Source organism: Thermobia domestica, chromosome 3 (assembly GCF_964235325.1).
Source record: "Thermobia domestica chromosome 3, izTheDome1.hap1.1, whole genome shotgun sequence".
Lineage (NCBI taxonomy): Eukaryota > Metazoa > Arthropoda > Insecta > Zygentoma > Lepismatidae > Thermobia > Thermobia domestica.
The window spans coordinates 151,038,518-151,059,137 of NC_137456.1; the positions used below are offsets into that span (position 1 = coordinate 151,038,518).

Sequence of the window (20,620 nt, forward strand, 5' to 3'; positions counted from 1 at the left end):
GTTTTAGGTGACAATATGCATTATATAGGCAATGCGGATTTTCCTTTTAATTGGTATAAAGAAATTCACATAGCTGAAGCTGTCGAAGCACTGTTCATTATTAACCTCTCTTGGCCCGCCCAATCCACAGATCTTAACATTGGTTATAGAATATTTGCAATCAATTCTGGAACTTAGATTTCAAAGCAAATATCCTTCTTAATACTTGCTGATGAAACTGAGTGCTTCACTGCATAAGAAATTGTACAACATACCTCTGAAAACTTGTCGTATATATATATATATATATACCTCCATTCAACGGCGAATCAGAGGTATTCTGCAAGTGAATGGTTGTACAACACCCTAAACGTGAGTTGAGGAGTACTTCATAATCATATTTGGAAGTAAATGGTAAATTGACAATAATCAATAATAAATCTAAACTTAAATCTCGAAGAATAAAAAATAGGCAATAAGTACTTCTCAAAACATCTCCAATATAATATTTAACTACCATTTAGGAGCGTGAGCGTGTGTGGGTACATGCATTTGATATTGCTAATATTGTGTATGGAGACTACTACTTGCCACTGTCTTTTATTTAACTCATAAGGAAAAAAACTGAAGAAACTTCATGTCTGAATAATGCTAATTCTCTCTCTCAGCATTTAGAACTAATTTCAAATAATAAATAATTTACAAAATTTCATCGATATTTTGTGAATAATAGAATCAAAATAATGTTAGTTCTTACCACATAAATCACGTGTTTCATCAGATCCATCGATGCATTCATCTACCATATTGCAAGTTTGCCATTCAAAAATACATTGTCCCGAATCACAACGGAAATAGTTACTTGGACATTTATTATTCACTGTTGAAAGAAAAAATATAAGTATCAACATAGTGTATTTATCATAGAATCAGTATGTTAAACATTAAAAGGAAATACTGTTATATTAATAAAAATTGATGTATTGAAAGAAATTAGATATAAATGCATTAACCACTTTGCATGTTCGTAGCAGTAGGCAAGTGATTACGTCTCGGAATTCAAGTGGGCAGTAATGGCGCTCAAGTGTTCTGTATATAATAAGATTATATGTTTTCCAGTTAACTACAATTGTTTCAATAGACAGCTGCTCCATTGTGCTTCGCCTGTGAGCTAGTACAGCTGCTAATGAGACGCTCAAAGCGACTACAGTTCCGTTGCAACAATTCATAGCTTCACCCAGTTCATATCAATCTTGATACATATTCATTACGACTACTGTAACTTTTATAAATTGGTTATAGATGTCATGTTTACTTGAGTGATGAATTATGGCTCTATCTTGTTCTGTCATCTATGGACCTTAACGTTAAATAATGCAGCCTATTACTCTGTAATAGGCAGAAGGTAATCTCGTAGTGTTAACAAATCAAATTCTTAATGTGTTAATGTTGGCTTCCAGATTTACGTGAAACGATATGTACCGCGAATACACACCCAGCTGTGAGAACTGCCAACCCATAGAAGATAGAAACGGCCCTTTGTATGGTAAATATTATGCCAGAAAGGGTTCATTTGCTAATAGTTGTTATCATTTTGATGTAGCTGGACCATGGTCACCTAGTAATGGGTTTAAATATTTATTAGTGGGAACAGATGCCTATAGTTGGTTCGTTAACATTGAACCATTGAAAACTGCAACGTTTAAGATCATATGTCAGAAGCTTGATAAGATCTTTTATATGTAAGGGTATTGCCATAAGCTTTTGCATGTCAATGCTTCATACTTCGCTTTTAATTATCTTAAGCATTACTCATTTAGTCTCGGCATTCAGAACTTACGTACGGCTCTTTACTCTCCTTCAAGTAACAGTGCTGAGCGCCAAAATCGTAATATAAAACTGGTTTTGAAAGCTTGTTAGTAAGAATCAGACGAAATGGGTAGAACATATTTATAAAGTTCAATATAGGTTAAACTTAAGCGAGAATGCTGAGACAAGGAAGACGTCAGCAGAGCTTTTCCTAGCTAGACATCTGCTAAATCCATTAGACGTTTGAAGGATTGTTGACCTAGGAATATTAGGCAGTTCTCAACATAAGGAACAACTAACTTCCACTATCGTCAGTATTAGAGAGAAGGAGTGGAAGCAGAAGGAAGCTATTTACAATAACAAACATGTTCCTATTACATTACCTGTAGGTACACAGGTCTTAGTGAAGAAGGTATTGAAGGCATCTATAGATAAGAAAATTTTGCCCCGTATTTCAAAATTATATGACAGGCCTTACAAGATAGTTTCTTATCCGACGCAAAACACTGTGTGGTTAATGTCTATGAAAGATAATAATGTAAAGATTAAACGTTATGTTTCATTCATTAAGAAGTACTATCCTAGGAGAAATGTAAAATAAATTGTTTTCGTTTGTATGTAAAAAATACTGAGTCATGAGTTAAAAGATGACGTTTATTTAATAAAAGGAATTGTAAAGAAATGTTTTTGGTACGATCTTTTAAATAGTGTTGATATTTATGTTATATTGTATTTGTGTACTGTGTGTCTCTTTTGTATTCCTGCAGGATGTCTTTTAAATCAAGAGTGCCTGTCGAAGAAAGTATATGTCTTTATGCCATTGTTTGTCACGTCGTCGACTAAGAGAATAGTATGTTGTACCTATGAGTTACCGACTAAATCTGAGACTTCTGTGAGAAATGTTTCGAGTGATCCTCTATCTTACTAATCGGCTACGTCTCTTTTTCAACGTCTAAGGTTGTAATCCAGGAATTAGCTACGAGTACTATGAACTTACGTCCACGGTTGTGTTCTAAATCCCAGGGCCGCCCACAGGGGAGATGTATGGAACAAGCTGCGCCATTGAGAAAAATTTTGGGGGGGATTTTGCTCTACTTTTGAACTAGCAATTTTACTGTCGGAATAGCATTAAAACACGATTTTGAGAAGCTAATTTTCAACAATTTTCCGGGGTGAACCCCCGTACCCCCTGCTTCGATACTCGATGAATGAAGTACCGCGCAAGTAGCCGTATGAAAGGAAAGGTTGGTTCGTTTTAAGAGAGAAGGGCCGCCCACAGGAGGGATGAATGGCGCAAGTTGTGCCATCGAGAAAAAAATTGGGGGGAATAAAAAAATTGGGGAAGAATTTTACTCTAATGTCGAATAAGTAATTTTGCTGTCGTTAGAATAACATTGGAACACGATGCTGTTTTTTTCTTAAATCTCGAGAATTAATCCCCCTACCCCCTGCTTAGAAACTCTGTGAATGAAGTACCGCGCAAGTTGCTATATGAAAGGATGGGCAGGTCGGTTTATCGCTTTGTGTAGGTAATTTATCCATTTTCTGCTGGGAGCATTTATTTATTTCTTATTTATACCATGTACGACACTTAATAAGTAATGCTGTTCAATTGCTACATGATGTATAATAAATGAATTAATGATAATATTTTGTATAGTTTTCTGTTTGTGCGATTACATTTTCCACTTAATTAAAAAGAAGTTAAATCACAAAAATGAGCGCCAAGTTCTGGTGAACAACAGTTACAAACACTCAAGGAATCACTTTCAAATTTAGATTTGAAACTTGCCTATGTTGTCTGTAGAAAATTATAAAGTAGTTTGACATAATTGTGAGCTAGTGGTAACCATACAGACAACAGCCAAGTTTCAAATCTAAATTTGAAGTGAGCCAGTGAGTGTTTGTAACTGTAGTCCACCAGAACTTGGTGCTTATTTTTGTGACTTCAATTCTTTTTAAGGCCACTTGTACTTGGCTCTTTTACAGGAATGTTTTTTGTTGGATATCACTTCTTTTTGTAGGCTAATTTCGAGGATAAAATTTTCTTTTCGTCTCGAACTCAACAACTTGTAATTTGCGTCTTACTTTTCATGTACAAGGGAGTTATATCAATATTTTGTAAAGAAAAAAATAATACTACTAATTGCAAAAAAAGAATACCTGTGCCATATACAGTGTGTAGAAGTTTTTATACCCTTCAATATCCTTATAGAACATATTTAGTATTCTACACTACCAAGACTACTAATAAAAGTAATGCCATTTTTATAATTACTACTGCCCCTACTACTACTACAAGCATTCTATAATACTACTACAGGAAATAAAAACAACAACAAAAATAACAATTACTAGTACTATAAAAACTACTGCTACACTAGGCAATTGTTTTTAGAGGACTTGAGGTTTGAGGAGGGAAGAGATTATTAGTTTTTGGGGGGAGTGCGCCATCAGCTTTGGGGGGATGGGCACCCCTGCTGAATCCTATGGATAGTGCATGGCTGATTATCCCTGATTATCCTGAGACTTACCTATATAAATATTTATTTTTTGAACGTTCCGTTCCTTGTTTGTAAAATTTCTAACCCGAGCAGGGGAATTTGTAACAGTGGTGTTAGAAAAAAACAATTTTCTGCACGCGAAAGTTGAAAAGAGACATTTAACTTTTATAAATTGGTTATAGATGTCAGGTTTACTTGAGCGATGAATTATGGCTCTATCTTGTTCTGCCATCTATGGACCTTAACGTTAAATAATGCAGCCTATTACTCTGTAATAGGCAGAAGGTAATCTCGTAGTGTTAAAAAATCAAATTCTTAATGTGGTAATGTTGCGGTGAGTTTCAAATTGTGGACGAAATGAAAGTATTCTAAGTGGTTAGTAAATAATTAAAGGAGAATGAAGATCTGACTGTATGTAGAAATTTTCATTCTTGTTTACTATTATTTTATTTTAGATTCTTTTATCTTGGTTAGTTTGACCTCTTTAAGTTGTTTCAACATAGGGTCACATTCTTATTGAACATTAGTTGCCTTCTAGAAGTAGATTATTGCTTTGTTAAATTATAACTCTTCGGCATAAAATGTTCTAAATTGGTTAATTAGTTCCTATGATTTGTAATGTAATCACCACGAGCAACGTAAACACGGTAATATTGCGTACATTAAGAATTGCGTAACTGCTTTCAATATTGTTATATTGTATGTTATTTGATGGATATTTATTTGTTCGATGTTCTTCCGTTATTGTTATAATAACTTATTATATCGAAAGGTGGATTTAACATTTCTGATTTCGGTTCCTACAACTAGAAACTACCACGGGTACATTAAACCTAACCACTAGACCTGTAGTGCTCTAAGCACTTACCAGCGCCGTTGCAAACCTTGAATTGTATTGCACAAGCGATGAATTTTGGGGACGAATCATCTACTCAGCCCAATCTACGTGGGTACCTCAAAACAAAATTCTGTGAGAAAGATGTAGTGTCCAACGTCATCATGCAAGGCCTTGGTTAGAATATCCGTTTTAAGGGACCGAAAATTCGGCTTTCAGTTTCATGTCCTGCGATCATAGCTAAATGAGGTGATTTAGGCAAGTGAATGATGATGAAAACATGTGGTAGGAAATGGGAAGACCTTGAGAAAACCTACGGACATGATATTGTCTACCACAAATTTACTCGAACCAGGGACTTCACGCACCAGAGGTAAGCGCTGTAGCACTCAGCCACCACGTCCCGCAAAATTCTTTCCTTGTAAGAAGTTTATATGCTAAGGAATAGGTTATATGATCAGTCTTTTACTGTGACACGATTTTGCAATTTAAATGAGCATTGGAGCAAAGGAAAGTTTTGATAAGCATTCTTTCTCTAAAAGCCACACGGAAGCATATCAAATTTGGGAAAGTATAAATTAAGGCAATGCAAGGGGAAATATGTTAATATAATTCTAGGTGCGAACAGCATAAAACAGATATTATATTAAGTGTGTAGTTGAGGTAGTGCAGTTTCTCGCTGTAAATGAGCTACCATATCTTTGGGATTAAGGATGCGGACTCAAAAGCTGCATGAAAAAAGAAGAGAGCATAGAATATGTATAACTATGGACTTTAGTTTCAAATATTTTTCCAGATTCGATGCTGAACTCCATAGTTATACATATTCCTCAAAATGCTCAATAAACATCACCTATAGCTCAGAACAAAATAATAGATGGTTGACCGAGATGGTACTGCACAAAATAAGAGCAGAATATGATGAAAGTGAGTCACAGCTTCTCTGTTTGGAAGCAGATGAGACACGAAGCTCCTCTAATGTGGAACATTTGTCAGAAATCTCTAATGTGGAGATTTGTGAAAGAAGGAAAGGTGCATGAACATTTATTAGAACTTTATAAATTATCAGATTACTCATCTTAATCATACTAGAAAAGTCTTTTAAGCTCTTTTCAAAGCCATTTTCCAAAAGAAATAAATTACCAAACAGTGATAACAGGATGTAAGGAAAATGTTTAGTATTATTAAAGAACTTTAAAAAAACCAGCCCTTGATTTATTGCAATAATCATCAACTTGTTCAATCCATACTTATTCAATGATCCTTAATGTGAAAAAAGTATATTGAATTAGCCAATCTCAACGTTCTATAAAACACACTCAAAAATTTTATTAGCAAGATTGACCTCATACGCAAATGAAGTAATTACAGATTATCAGTGGGGATTTATGTGAAATCGATCAACTGTTGACCAGATATTATCCATTCGACAAAGACTCGAAAAGAAGTTGGAATACAGTACTCAATATTGTATTTATTTTAGAAAAGTCTATGACTCGGTTTGAATGGAAACATTATACAACATTCTTACTAAATTTGGAATACCGAAAAACCTAGTTAGAGTCATTACGGTATGTTTAAATGAATCTCAAAGTAAAGTCGGGCAGAATAATTTTTTCCATGAGTTTTCACACCGAGAATGACTTGAAACAAGGAGATGCGCTATAGCCATTGTTAACGAACTCTGCGCTAGTGTATGCTATAAGGAATATCAAAGAAAGCAACCAGGCCCTAGAGCTGAATGGTATTCACCAGGTTACGGCGTATCTTATTATGAAAATCAGATAGGGAATGATAGAATAATAGAAAAAATACAGGGGTTTAGAAGCAAATGAAGAGAAAACTAAATACATGGAAGTTCGCCGGAATCGTAATATTGAAAAATTATGGATATGTCAAAACATCAAATGATACTTTCGACGAAGTATTACTTTCAAATGTCTAGGATCAATGTTAACAGACCAAAACCATATCTACGAAGACATTTAATGTCAACTGATGCAGGAAATTGGTGTTATTATTCAGTTCAAAATCTACGCAAATTCTCATATGAGCAAGTCATGTAGCCAGAATGGAAGAAAATAGAAACACTTTCAATGTTTTAACTTGAAATTAAATCGGAAAACAACGATTAGAAAAACCTAATGATATTGATAGACGATATTGATGTCGATCAATACCTAAGAGGATGGTGAACATTTTTGCACCAAGTAGTAACCGGTGGCCACTGATTAACTGTCTACTGGAAAATTGGCCACTGTTCCCTAATTATTGGCCAAAAAAGTCCGAATTTGTAGATGTTTAAGCAGCCATACCTCGAAAACTGTAAGTCATAGAGAGATTATATTTTGCTTATTTTTGCGAGAAAGAGAAGGTGCGGATAAAAAGATTTACATCTAGGAACAATGGCATTTATAATTCTTGCTCCATCTGTCCATTCTTTTTAAGTTCGTTCTCGCAATGCTCTTGGAGCATTCTCAACTGGTTACTATTGAATCCCATAGGCTGCAATAAACACGCTTTCGAATTGGAAATTGAAATTGTTAAATTAAATATTTTATACCACAAGAAGAGCAACGATATTTTAAAGATCTTAGATATCATGTTCCCTTAAGAAAAAAAGTTTTTTACTTTTGAATGTACATAGAGTGTATATAGGAGCTGTACAATTGATATTTCAAAAGCAATATGTAAGAATACATTTTCTAACTCTGAAAGGGTTCCTACACCACAAAGAGGATGAATGCTTCACGATAGAAAACAGTATTACAGTATGTTCTATCGGCATTCGAAAAAAATATTCGAGCACTTGTGACATGGAGCTCTTTGTCGACAAATTTCGAAGACGCTCTCGACGATTACAATTGAAGAAGGTTTGTAGGAAATAAAATAAAGCTGACTAGCCTTTTAAGTCTTTTATAAATTAAGTATGCATAGAGACCTATCAATAACCATTGCATATATCGATATTACTTCTTGTGCTATAGAGGCTCTAATTTTTTTCTAAAATATTTTTCATAGCGTGTGAGATAAATATGCGTATTTTCAATTGTTTAATTTAAAATAAAATAGTTTAATCCTAGTTCATTAAATATCTACAACGCAGAAATTAGAAGTTCTTAACTGAGTTAAGCATATATGCATGCGTCTTGTTCTGAAGTGTTTATGGTGTATGGCTTTATATATTGTTCAAGTGTGTGATAGTATGTCATTGTGATTAATAGTGAACTCAGCTTTTCCAGATATTCTAATAATACAGGGTTAAATGGTAGTTCAAATTAAAAATAATGGTTCTCTTTTAATATATATCGTAGTTTGCTACATGAAATCATAGAATTGCAATACAAACAAATATTTACATCGCAAAACCGCAATAAGTCTATGATCATAATTTACCAAGAAGTGAGTTTTCTCAACAAAGACAGTATACCATAGCCCTTAAGAGTTCTTTTCTGATATCACATATAGTTGTGGTAATTTTCTAATAGAAAATACGAAATTTTACTTTAGGTTTCTCCTTGGTTCTCAATATCATATACCAATGCACTATTGAATAGAGTTGGCTGTAGAATTGGTGGCAAGTAAATAATATGGACTTCGACATTTTATAGCAGGATGCAGGACCTTAGTTTATTTTTTGGAAATTTACTAACTAGTGAAACCAGAAAACTTTAGCATTATACTCTTTTCTGTTGTCTGTTGCTTAACGTTCTGGTAAGTAGTTCATAAATGTAACATCTACAACAATTTCTTAATGACTCACACGTATTCTTTCGCTACTTGGTCTTGTTGTTCATTGAAATACCGAAAGAAGTGTACTGTTTACAACTTTTAAAAGAATGGAGAATGAACTTGATAAGATAAAATTTGGCTAAAGTATGAGTTAGGAAATTAACACTTATGTGAATTAAGTTATTCTATTTTTGCCATTTTTTAACAACACGTTTTATTTAACAAACGAAAGAAACAAACTATCTTCATTTTAATTTCGGACATGCAAACATGCATTTCGGAATAGGAACAAACACAGGTGAAACAGTATAGAATAATAAAACTGATAGTGGAAAGATATCTTCTTAAAATTAAATATTTTGCACGTTTCACAAAGTAACAGGGATGATATCGCAGATTTTCCAGTGTGGCTATCTATAGGCGAAATCACAGATTCGGGAGGTCGATATATCGCTAATGTGGTCGTTGGAAAGCTCAGTCAAAGTGAACCAGGAACACCACCCTTGATTTTGACTAAAGCTTTGGAACAAATGAATCATTCAACTGCAGCAAGAGCAGTTTGTGATGCATTACGTAAGTACGATTTTCGATGTAGTCTCTCATTTGTAGTTTCTTTCCTTGATAAAATTACCTCATTTTCTCGATTTCAAGAATAATTTTAAAAGATATAATTTCTAATCTCCTGGCCTTTAATTTTCAATACAATTAACACATTTTCTAGATAAAAGAATTAGAAATCTGAAAGACCTTATTTACTTTTTTGGCAGAAGTAGCACATTTTCAGAAGTTATTTGGCCTGATTTTGTAGAACTTAGTCTGCTTCTCTTACCAATATTATTTCTTAATTCGTGTATGTCTTATTTTCAGAAATTTTATGGCCGACTGGAGATAAAGAGAAGTTTCTAATTTTCATAGATTCAGCACCTTACATTCTAAAAGCAGGAAAAGCATTACAAGTGTTCTATCCAACTTTGACCCATGTAACGTGTGTTGTTCATGGTCTTCATAGAGTTGCGGAAGAAATTTGTGCACAGTTTCTAGATGTAAATAATGTGATCTCTACTGTGAGAAAAGTATTTCTGAAAGCACCTTATAGACTGAGGATTTTCAAAGCAATGTTTCCCGACACCCTCCTGCCCCCTGAACTGATATTGATAACGTGGGGCCCATGGATTCAGGCGTCACTGTATTATAGTATGGCATCTCCAGGACATTGAACAGGCAAGTAGTTTTTTTCAATCATTTTTTCTAAAGAACAATGCTAACTGAACTACATATACTTTTGTAACAATGGTAGAATACTGTTAGTGTTAACGCATACGTATTTTATATTTCAGGTATACTGCTCACACTAGATCCAAAGGAAGTAAGATTATTTTAGAAGCGGTAGATGCATACTAGAATGAAACTATACGAAGGTAATTGGTTTTTATAATAGCACATTTTGCATCCCTCCCTTCGATTGTGACGCAACTAGAGACAGAAGGAATGTCTTTGTGTAGAGCACTCACTCTTTGGGAAAATTTCAATGAAGAAAATGTGTTCGTTCCAACATCAATGAGAAAAATTGTTGCAGAAAAAGTAGACCAAATGGCTTCCAAGAGCCCAGATTTGAAATGTATGTACAAAGTGAAATCTGCGCTACAAGGTGAATCAAGAGAACTATTACGAGATCTCACGCCAGATGAAATAGTTACATTTAAATATTGTTCAGTGACAAGTTGTAGTGCGGAGCGTACCAGGCCGGTAGCCAGCCCGAAAACGTAGGGGTGGCCGGTAGAAGTTAGGAGAGGCCGATCCAACCATATTATAGTTCATCATGTTATAGTTCATTTGCAAGCCTACCGTGAAAATTTTAGGATGGTCCAGTAAAAATTTAGGGGAGGCGCATCCCCTCTAGAATCCCCTGGATACGAGCCTGGAGCGTACCTTTTCATCATACAAGGACATACTATCGGATGAACGTAAAAAACATTTACACTAACAAATTTAGGGAGATATGTTGTAGTGCCCCGCAATTTACTTTAGTTCAGAACTATTTAACGGCTTTATAAGATTGTGTTTAACAAGTAGAGATTGTAAATTCAATTAAAGGTTTTGCAGCCTAACTTGACATGGAAGCTATTGTTTCTTCACCCTTATCTTCAATTGTGTAGTAGTTTGAAAAATATGTCAAGTAATACTTTTGTGCTTATATATTTCCTTTAGTGCATATTTTACATATTAGTGTGCATATTTTACTTGTTTTTAATGCATAGTTGCATGCATATTTTACACATTTTTAGTGCATATTGATGCGCACTCCAATTATCACTGTAGTCTTTGTCCTCATCGCAGACCTCTCTACTGTTCAGAGTTGGAATATTAACATTGCAAAAGCAGTATAGGAGAATAAAAATTACCGTATTTCGGATAGAATTATTGTATATCTTATACTACTACTACTAATAATAATAAGAATTATTATTATTATTATTATTATTATTATTATTATTATTATTATTATTATTATTATTATTATTATTATTATTATTATTATTATTATTATTTCTTATTATTATAGGTCGATTGTTGATAACCACCTATTGGGACTTGTATAACCGATCATAAGTTCGTGGTCATAAGTCGACGGGTAACTATAATAATACAATAGTTGAATAATACTAATAACGTACTCAGTACATGTAAAATATAAACAAAATGCGTCATTGATATATCATAATGTGAGAAGATTAGTCAATGAAACTAACTTTTAACTGAAAAATTAATGCAATTATAGGCACGTTACAATAGTGGTCTATCTCACTCCTACGGAAAAGGCAGATACGATGAATTACATGCTATCAAAACATAACATAATGCATTCTAGTATTTTTGGTTGTATCCTGCTGATTTCGGTTTTTGTACTTACTACTTGGTTTTGTCTCAGGGAAGTCAACCAAAAAATGCACGTTATGAGAACATTTGAATTCAGTATAATAGAAAACAAAGCAGAGGGTTAATCATCAACGTATGTTTCTAGCTATAATAATGCTCTTGCATTCATCTCTCTTTTATTTAAACTAAAACGTTTAGACTTCAAGTATTAATTGTGTATCAAATTTTCGAGTTTACTGTAATTCTAGTGTGGTAGCCAAGTTTGGCCTACATCGTACGAGCAATGAAATTATCATATGAATGCAGTAATTGTACAATTTCCACCTCTTCTACTATTCCATGTGAGAAATACTTGGTACTAACAAGTGTAATAGAAGTTCGAGATTTGCTGGAGCTGTTTAAATAATGACTTTGTGTATGAAACATCTGCATGTCATGTCTTCAATGTAAGGTAACTTTTTTTATACATTGTGTGACTCCGTCTGTATTCATTTATTTTATCCAGGACTAAGTATAAGCCTGCTCAGATTACTTCAGCTTTCGATCTTCAAAGTCAAGGGAGCAACAACGATTATTTCATTAATAAATAAGTTTTTTATTATGCATGCAAAATTTGCGAAAGAGGTAGAAGAATTAGTAGTATTATACTCACAACATGTCTCCTTGAGTTCATCACTACCACTTTTACAATCTTTAACACCATTGCATATAAATCTTAGAGGAATGCATTGTCCGGATGGGCAGCGATAGTGATTTTTATCACAAATTCTCTTCTCTGGAAATAGAAATCGGTTTATATTTATTGAATTGTTATCTGGTTCCTTGAAAATATGATTTCTCACAAGTTTAATATTTACACCTATTTTAAACAATGGTTAGTAACATACTGTACTAGCATAACATTATGTGATCTGTCTTGAAAGCCAGAGTGAACTAGGTTCGTTTTCGAAATGTGAGAAATTAGCCTATATAGAAATAATGATAACTTTACATGAATTGCTGCTATTGAAACATAGGTTTTACGGGACAATTACGTCAGTTTTTACACTCAGTTTGTTCAGTGGCGTATATTATGGGAAACAGAGGCTACCGGTGGTAGCCCTGCAACATGAATAAAGAAAGTTAATACAACAGGTATAAATTAATTTAAAATAATATGTTTGCAGTTGATTGTCTTCTTTTCATGGTACTAGTTTCTCTATATTTTTGCAAACATGAATACATACTAAGGCAACCGTTAAGGCTTAGAACGAAATCCCTCTTGCTTTCGTAAACACTGATGATTTGACATCTGGGAAACCGCGTCGTCTGCCAGCAGAGAGAAACAAGTAACTGTTTGCGAGCTCATGTAGGTTGCTCTTTACAAATATACTAGCGAGGCACGGGGTAACAAACAAGTAGGGTTCCTCACTTTGTAGCGGTTTCTGTAGGCGGAGCCAGTAAATCTAAGTTAACCCTTAGTTGCTAACATCCAAACAATAAGCTATAACAGTAATATCCGCCTGAGAGACGGACACGCACAATTAAGACGCTTGAAGCCAATGTGGTGTAAGTCAGTTTTCAATAAGGTTTAGTTACACCCAGAGAATTGATTCTACGTAACAAAATTAATAAACTGGATAAGAAGCACGTCGTAGTTCAGTTGTAAATGTACCCATGAGTTCAATGCAACATGCTTCGCCGTTGAGAATTAATTTCTAAACATATACCTTGCAGAATTTTATCAACACATATGCACCCCAATAGAATATGCTGTTTGGCAATTAGAAATGAACTTATTTAAAACATTGGACATTGCTGCTGGAGGATTCTTTCTTTTCCTTCGTTCACGGATAGATGAATCAGCAAACCTAAGAACCGGCAGCAAAACTTCACTCCTTTTGAGACATGGTTGCATGAAAAGCATGAAGTCCAGTGCAGTCAGTTGATAAAAGTGACACCAAGCTCTCACGCCCCGACTTGAAAATGGATCACAGAGTTATCAAACCAATAAGCTCTTCAATTTTAGTCCTATCATTATTCTTATAACTTGAGAAGGAGTTATATAACTTTCTTCTCATCACTTCCATTGTACACTAATGCAGTTCACAGTTTAATTCAAAGTTTCATCAGTAAGGAATAAATGCCAGATGCCCTCTGGATTTGGAAAATTCTGTAACTAATTCGCAGGTCCTAACCATGATGACAATTTATTTTTTACCACGTTTTTCTTAGGTGTTTTAGTACCCAAATTTGGTTTCTTGCAACTCTATCTGATTGAACTATTTTTTGCAATAAACACTATCAGTTTCTGTTGTACTTTCGTATTATTCTGATCACTTTTCTGATCATTGCTGTATCCCTTATCAGATATGTTATTGGCATCATTAAAATCTATTTCTGGATTGCCTTTATGAACTTTTGGATAAATGATCTTGTTCAGGAACATGCGAGTCATAGTTTCCGTAATCATAATTAGTTTCTGATCTATAGCCATCTCTAACTGTTCTATAACCATTTGTAGTATAGCCTTACTCCTTTGTGGTATATCTTTGCTATTTGACATCTTAAAATATTCAGATTTTCGAAACGAAAGAAAAAATCAAATATTAATTGTTGTCAGTGTTTGGGATTATTTGTGTGTTTAACAGTGTGTGTGCCTTTAGCTGGCAACAGTGTTCAAGTGGCTTAACGCCTTTCTATTGTTTTGTGAAGTGTGGGAGTGTGGAGGCAGCAAGAACATGAAGTTTTGGTGGACCATATATCATGGTCGAAAATCCTATAACATAACATAAACAATAAGCCATCGCAATCACAATCATTTACAACTAAAGACCTTGTGAACATGTTTATTCTCGTGTATATGTTTTGTGTGCAAATAGAAGTTGTAATCATTAAATACAGTGAATTTATATTTGGTTGCATTCATGTGGTGTACGAATCAAGCCTTACAGTCCACTAGTATGAATATTGTTTTTAACATTGTTATTGTACTTTAGTGAAGTAACAAATATATACATTCATATTGTACATTGGTCCTATCCGGGCCACATGAGTGCAAAGATTTCTGAGAATTGTTCTGTGCTGTTGTGAAGAGAAATGTGTTTGTGTCGACCTATATGTGGTGCTATCACGTACGTTGGACAATCAGCACGTTTTCTGTGTAGGCGGACAGCTGTTGTACCAGGACCACGCTTCTGGAGTATATTTCATAGGTAAAAGAAAACAAAAACATCATCTTCAGGTCAGTAGTTTTTTTATTCTTCATATTTCTGCGTAGCATTTAATCATGAGTGAATCACACCAGCGTCTTTTAAGGCAAAGATCTGCATACAGAGGCCAGTTAACAAGAATAAACACTTTTGTTCAGGCCTTTGATCCAAATGAAGGCAATATAGAAGAAATACGTGCACGCTTAAAACATCTAAATAACGTCTGGTCAAAGTTGCAGGAGGTGCAAGACACTATTGAAATTGATCAAATCGAACCCGAAGCGGAAGCAGTAAACGCTCGTGCAGAAATTGAAAATGTGTATTTTTCTTTAGAGGCTCAAATGCAAGCACTTGTTTTAAAACATGGAAATAAAGAATCAGCTGTTAATAATAGCACTAGCAGTAGCGCACAAGTTAAATTACCGGTCATACAGTTGCCTGCATTTGACGGAAACTGTAAACATTGGTTATCATATAAGGACACCTTTACATCTCTTATTCACGAGAATAAAGACATTTCCACAGTGCAGAAGTTTCAGTACCTCCGAACTTCTCTTAAGGGCGAAGCGTTAAACCTAATTGAAAATTTACCAATTACCGAAACAAATTATTCAGTAGCATGGCAATTACTCGTTGACAGGTATTCAAATAAAAAGCTAATTGCTTCTTCTTACATTCACGAAATACTACAAATCAAGCCAGTGTACAAAGAAAATGTAAGTGAACTTCGCGCTTTTATAAATACAGCTACTAGCAATATAAATGCGCTACAAGCACTTGAGCCAAACGTAAACCTCACAGACGTAATTTTGACCCAACACTTTGTATCAAAATTAGACGCAACTACTAGAAAGTCATGGGAGCTTCAAAATACGAATTCTAATTTTCCTGCTTTATCAGAATTCTTTTCGTTTCTCGAGAAACGTTGTCAGGTGCTTGAAAACATGAGAACTAGTATTGATGGTGTGAAGCAGGGTAGTAGCGTTCAAAACAAACAAGCAAAAAGTATTCAGTCATCAAAGACTTATTTATCAACATTTTCAAATGCATGCGAATTTTGTAATAGCCAGCATCCCTTATATTCTTGTTCGTCTTTTGTGAATGCGGCACACAGCCAAAAATTAGAGTGCATTCGTAAAAATAAATTATGCATGAATTGTTTGAAAAGTAATCATTTTTTGAAGAATTGTAAATCGAGAGGTTGTAAAAAGTGTTCCAAAAAGCACAATACATTATTGCATGTAGACGTAACAAAGGACAAATCAGTGCGGTTTCCATGTGTAAGCAGTGCTGCGGTGCAAGAGCGTAGTAACAACTCAGATTCCAGTGAAAATTTAGGGCAAGTGTCATATTGTGCATTAAAGGCTAGGCCCAACGCAAGAGTGTTGTTATCTACTGCAATAGTAAAAGTAAGGGATAATAAGGGAAATTTGGTTCCTTGTCGCGCGCTTCTAGACAGTGCTAGTCAGACCAATTTTGTAACAGAGAATTTGGTGCAACAATTGAACATCAAACGGTATAGACAGTATACTCCAATTCAAGGTATAAATCAAGCGATATCTAATACAAAGTACTCTGTAGATATTAGTGTCCATTCATGTGTTAACACATTTTCATTGAATATAAGTTGTTCAGTTCTCCCTCACATTACAAGTAAACTACCGGAAGAAAGAATTAATTATGACGATTGGAACATTCCCAAGGACACTGTTCTAGCAGATCCCACTTTTAATACGCCTGGAGACATAGATATTCTTTTAGGTGCGGAAGTATTCTACATAATTATGAAGTCAGGGCACAAAACACGGCCAGGTGATTTTCCAGTGCTTCAGGAGACAGAATTGGGATGGATCGTGGCAGGACGCATTCCTCAAGAACGTGACCCCCATATTCCATTAACAACATGTTTTGTGAAGACGAACATAGATCTACAGCATCAACTTCAAAAATTCTGGGAACTAGAAGAAATTACTGTTACACCTAGATCAAGCGAAGAGCTTGCATGTGAGCGACATTTCGTTCAGAATACAACGAGAGATCATACAGGGCGTTTCATTGTACGATTGCCTTTGCTTGAAGACCGTACAGTTTTAGGCGATTCTTATCAGCAGGCATTGGTTAGATTAAAGCAATTGGAGAGAAGATTCGATCAACACCCGGACTTTGAAGCTAAATATACGGAATTCATGCAAGAATATGAAGACCTTGGTCACATGGTAAGGATAGATGAGCGTAAAAAGGAGGACGTCAGCGTTGCATACTATTTGCCACATCATGCAGTTTTTAAGCCCACAAGCTCTACAACGAAGCTCCGTGTAGTGTTTGATGCTTCAGCAAAATCTGACAGCGGAAAAAGCCTCAACGACATTCTCTTAGTTGGTCCTACAATACAGCAAGATTTATTTTCTATCATTTTGCGCTTTAGAACTCATTCGGTGGTATTCACTGCAGATATCGCTAAGATGTATCGCATGATCAATGTTCATCCAGAAGACACGCCATTACAACGTATATTATGGAGAAGATCTAGAAATGAACCGATTCAAGTTTTTGAGTTGAAAACACTAACGTATGGTACGGTATGTGCTTCATTTGTGGCCACAAGATGCCTACAGCAATTAGCAGACGAAGAAGAGCATAATTACCCTGTAGCAGCAGAAATATTACGTCGAGATTTCTATATTGACGATGTTTGTAGTGGCATGAGCAGCATACAGCAAGCTCTAGAGGTCCAGAAGCAATTGATAGAGTTACTGGGAAAGGGAGGTTTTACACTTAGAAAATGGAGTTCGAATGATCCAAGATTATTGGAATCCATCTCGCCAGAGCTTCGAGAAGTGCAGCGTCCAATCCAGTTCCACGAAGGCCAAGGCGTCAAGGCATTAGGATTGTCATGGCATCCAGACAAGGATATATTTCTCGTTGAAAGCAAGACGTCAACAAGGAAGGTTCAAGAGTGCATTACTAAACGCCAGATTGCTTCCATCATTGCCACTATATTCGATCCATTAGGAATAATTTCACCAGTTGTCATTTCATACAAAATATTTTTGCAAGAATTGTGGCGGCAAAAGGTTCAATGGGACGACAGTATACCAATGGAATTAACAAAGAAATGGACTCAATTGTACAAGCAACTTCCATTAATCAATCAGATTAAAATTGACAGATATGTACTTGTTGAAGGAAACATAGAGGAGATTCAGATCCATGGTTTTTCAGATGCTTCTCAAAGAGCATATGGAGCTTGCATTTATATGCGATCGATCAATCAACAAGGAAAAATATCAGTTAATTTATTATGTGCTAAATCACGTGTGGCCCCAGTCAAGAAAATCACTCTCCCACGTCTGGAGTTATGCGCAGCAGTTGTTTTGGCAAAGTTAGTTCACAAGATTTTACCAATTTTAAAATTGAACATAAGTAGCGTCCATTTATGGACCGACTCCCAAATCGTGTTGGCATGGCTAGCTTCTCCGTGCAACAAATGGAAACCTTTCGTGGCCAACAGAGTAGCTCAAATTCAAGACTTAACTGACGTTAGCTGTTGGAAACATGTAACTTCTTCAGACAACCCTGGAGATTTGATTTCAAGAGGAATAGATGCAGTTTCCATAAAGGACAATTCATTATGGTGGCACGGTCCACAATGGCTTTCTAGTTTAGAATCTAATTGGTCAGTCACAAGTAAGGATTCACTGCAACCAGATCAAGTTCCAGAGAGTAAGGGAACCATAACATTGACAGTCACTTTAGACAATTGGTGCAATGAAACCATAACAAGATTCTCAAAATTGTCAAGGTTAGTTAGGACAATAGCATATTGTAGACGTTTTGTTCATAACATCAGACACAAGCAAAACAAACTAACAGAAGGTCTTTCAGTACAAGAACTCCATACAGCGCTCCATGTTTGCATCAAATGGACACAAGAAATTGGATTTCACAGCGAATTACAGCATCTTCGTGATGGAAACATTGTTCCACCAAGAAGTAAACTGAACAATTTACATCCATTTTTAGATAGTGAAGGCATGATCCGAGTTGGAGGAAGATTGGAGAATAGTCAACTTCCGTTTGACGCCAAACATCAAATAGTTCTGCCTTCAAATCAACACTTAACAGAACTTATAGTTGAAGCAGAACACTTAAGATTACTTCATGCTGGACCCCAATTATTAATATTATCACTACGCAGAAATATTGGATCATCAGGTGCAAACAGGTAGTAAAACAAGTGATCCATCATTGCTTCACGTGTTTCAAGTTAAAAGCCAGTGGTTCAAAACAACTTATGGGACAGTTGCCAGCAGCTCGTGTGCAGCAAGCCAGACCATTCCTAAACGTAGGCGTGGACTACGCTGGAGCGTTTTACATAAAATCAGGAGCAGTTAGAAATAGATCTGTACGTAAGGCATATGTTGCGTTATTTGTTTGTTTATCCACCAAGGCAATACATCTGGAATTGGTAACAGATCTTAGTGCGCAGTCATTCATAGCAGCTTTACGCAGATTCATAGCCAGACGAGGAAGATGTCTCAATCTATACAGTGACAATGGCACAAATTTCGTTGGAGCCAACAACGAATTGAAAGAATTGTATCAGCTGTTTTCATCAGATCCTTTTAGTTCTCAAATTCATGATTTTACATCGACCGAAGGAATTCAGTGGCACTTCATACCACCAAATTCGCCGCATTTTGGAGGACTATGGGAAGCCGGTATAAAATCAATGAAATACCATCTAATTCGTATTACAAAAGGTGCAGTGTTAACATATGAAGAGTTTGTAACATTACTCACACAGATTGAGGCCTGTCTCAACTCTCGACCACTTACAGTGCTATCAAGTGAGCCTAACGACATCAGTGTTCTCACACCTGGACATTTCTTAATTGGAGAAGCACTTACAGCTTTACCAGAGCCTAACCTCACCGATCTACCATACAACCGCTTATCTCGTTGGCAGAAGATACAACAACTAAAACAACACATTTGGAAGAGATGGTCCCGAGATTATTTACATGGTCTTCAACAATGCTCTAAGACAACTTCACCGCAACACAATCTCAAGGTCGGAGATGTAGTTTTGCTGATTGAAGACAACATTCCTGCATTGCAGTGGAAATTGGGCATCATTGAAAAAGTGTTCCCAGGAAAGGATTTCTTAGTTCGTGTAGTGACGGTTCGTACTACAACTGGAACATATAAACGTTCCATCAACAAACTAGTTGCATTACCATATAACAAGGATTAGAATTGAGATTTGAGTAATCTAAAAATAAGTACAGTTCTTCAAGTTTTGTGTTTGTTTCGTTTTTTATATGTATCATTTTGTTTTATTTGGTCAGACCTTAGCTGACCAACAGGGGGGAGTATGTTTGGGATTATTTGTGTGTTTAACAGTGTGTGTGCCTTTAGCTGGCAACAGTGTTCAAGTGGCTTAACGCCTTTCTATTGTTTTGTGAAGTGTGGGAGTGTGGAGGCAGCAAGAACATGAAGTTTTGGTGGACCATATATCATGGTCGAAAATCCTATAACATAACATAAACAATAAGCCATCGCAATCACAATCATTTACAACTAAAGACCTTGTGAACATGTTTATTCTCGTGTATATGTTTTGTGTGCAAATAGAAGTTGTAATCATTAAATACAGTGAATTTATATTTGGTTGCATTCATGTGGTGTAC

General features: G+C 35.4%; 2 protein-coding genes across 3 annotated transcripts in view; both read right to left on the bottom strand.

Moving 5' to 3' along the window:
* Positions 1–20,620, bottom strand: part of LOC145680809 (uncharacterized) — a 708,231-nt gene that overhangs the window by 496,486 nt on the left and 191,125 nt on the right. The gene's annotated exons all lie outside the window — the stretch shown is intronic.
* The window catches only part of LOC145680811 (uncharacterized), a 107,191-nt gene that overhangs the window by 8,609 nt on the left and 77,962 nt on the right, over positions 1–20,620 (bottom strand). The window contains exons 8-9 of one of the 2 annotated variants that reach the window (XM_081751884.1): positions 12,389–12,511; positions 737–859 (exon numbers count right to left, since the gene is read on the bottom strand). In XM_081751884.1, coding sequence (XP_081608010.1) covers positions 737–859; positions 12,389–12,511 — 246 coding nt within the window. The remainder of the gene's footprint in view (positions 1–736; positions 860–12,388; positions 12,512–20,620) is intronic. The other variant, XM_081751885.1, reaches the window with a different exon arrangement.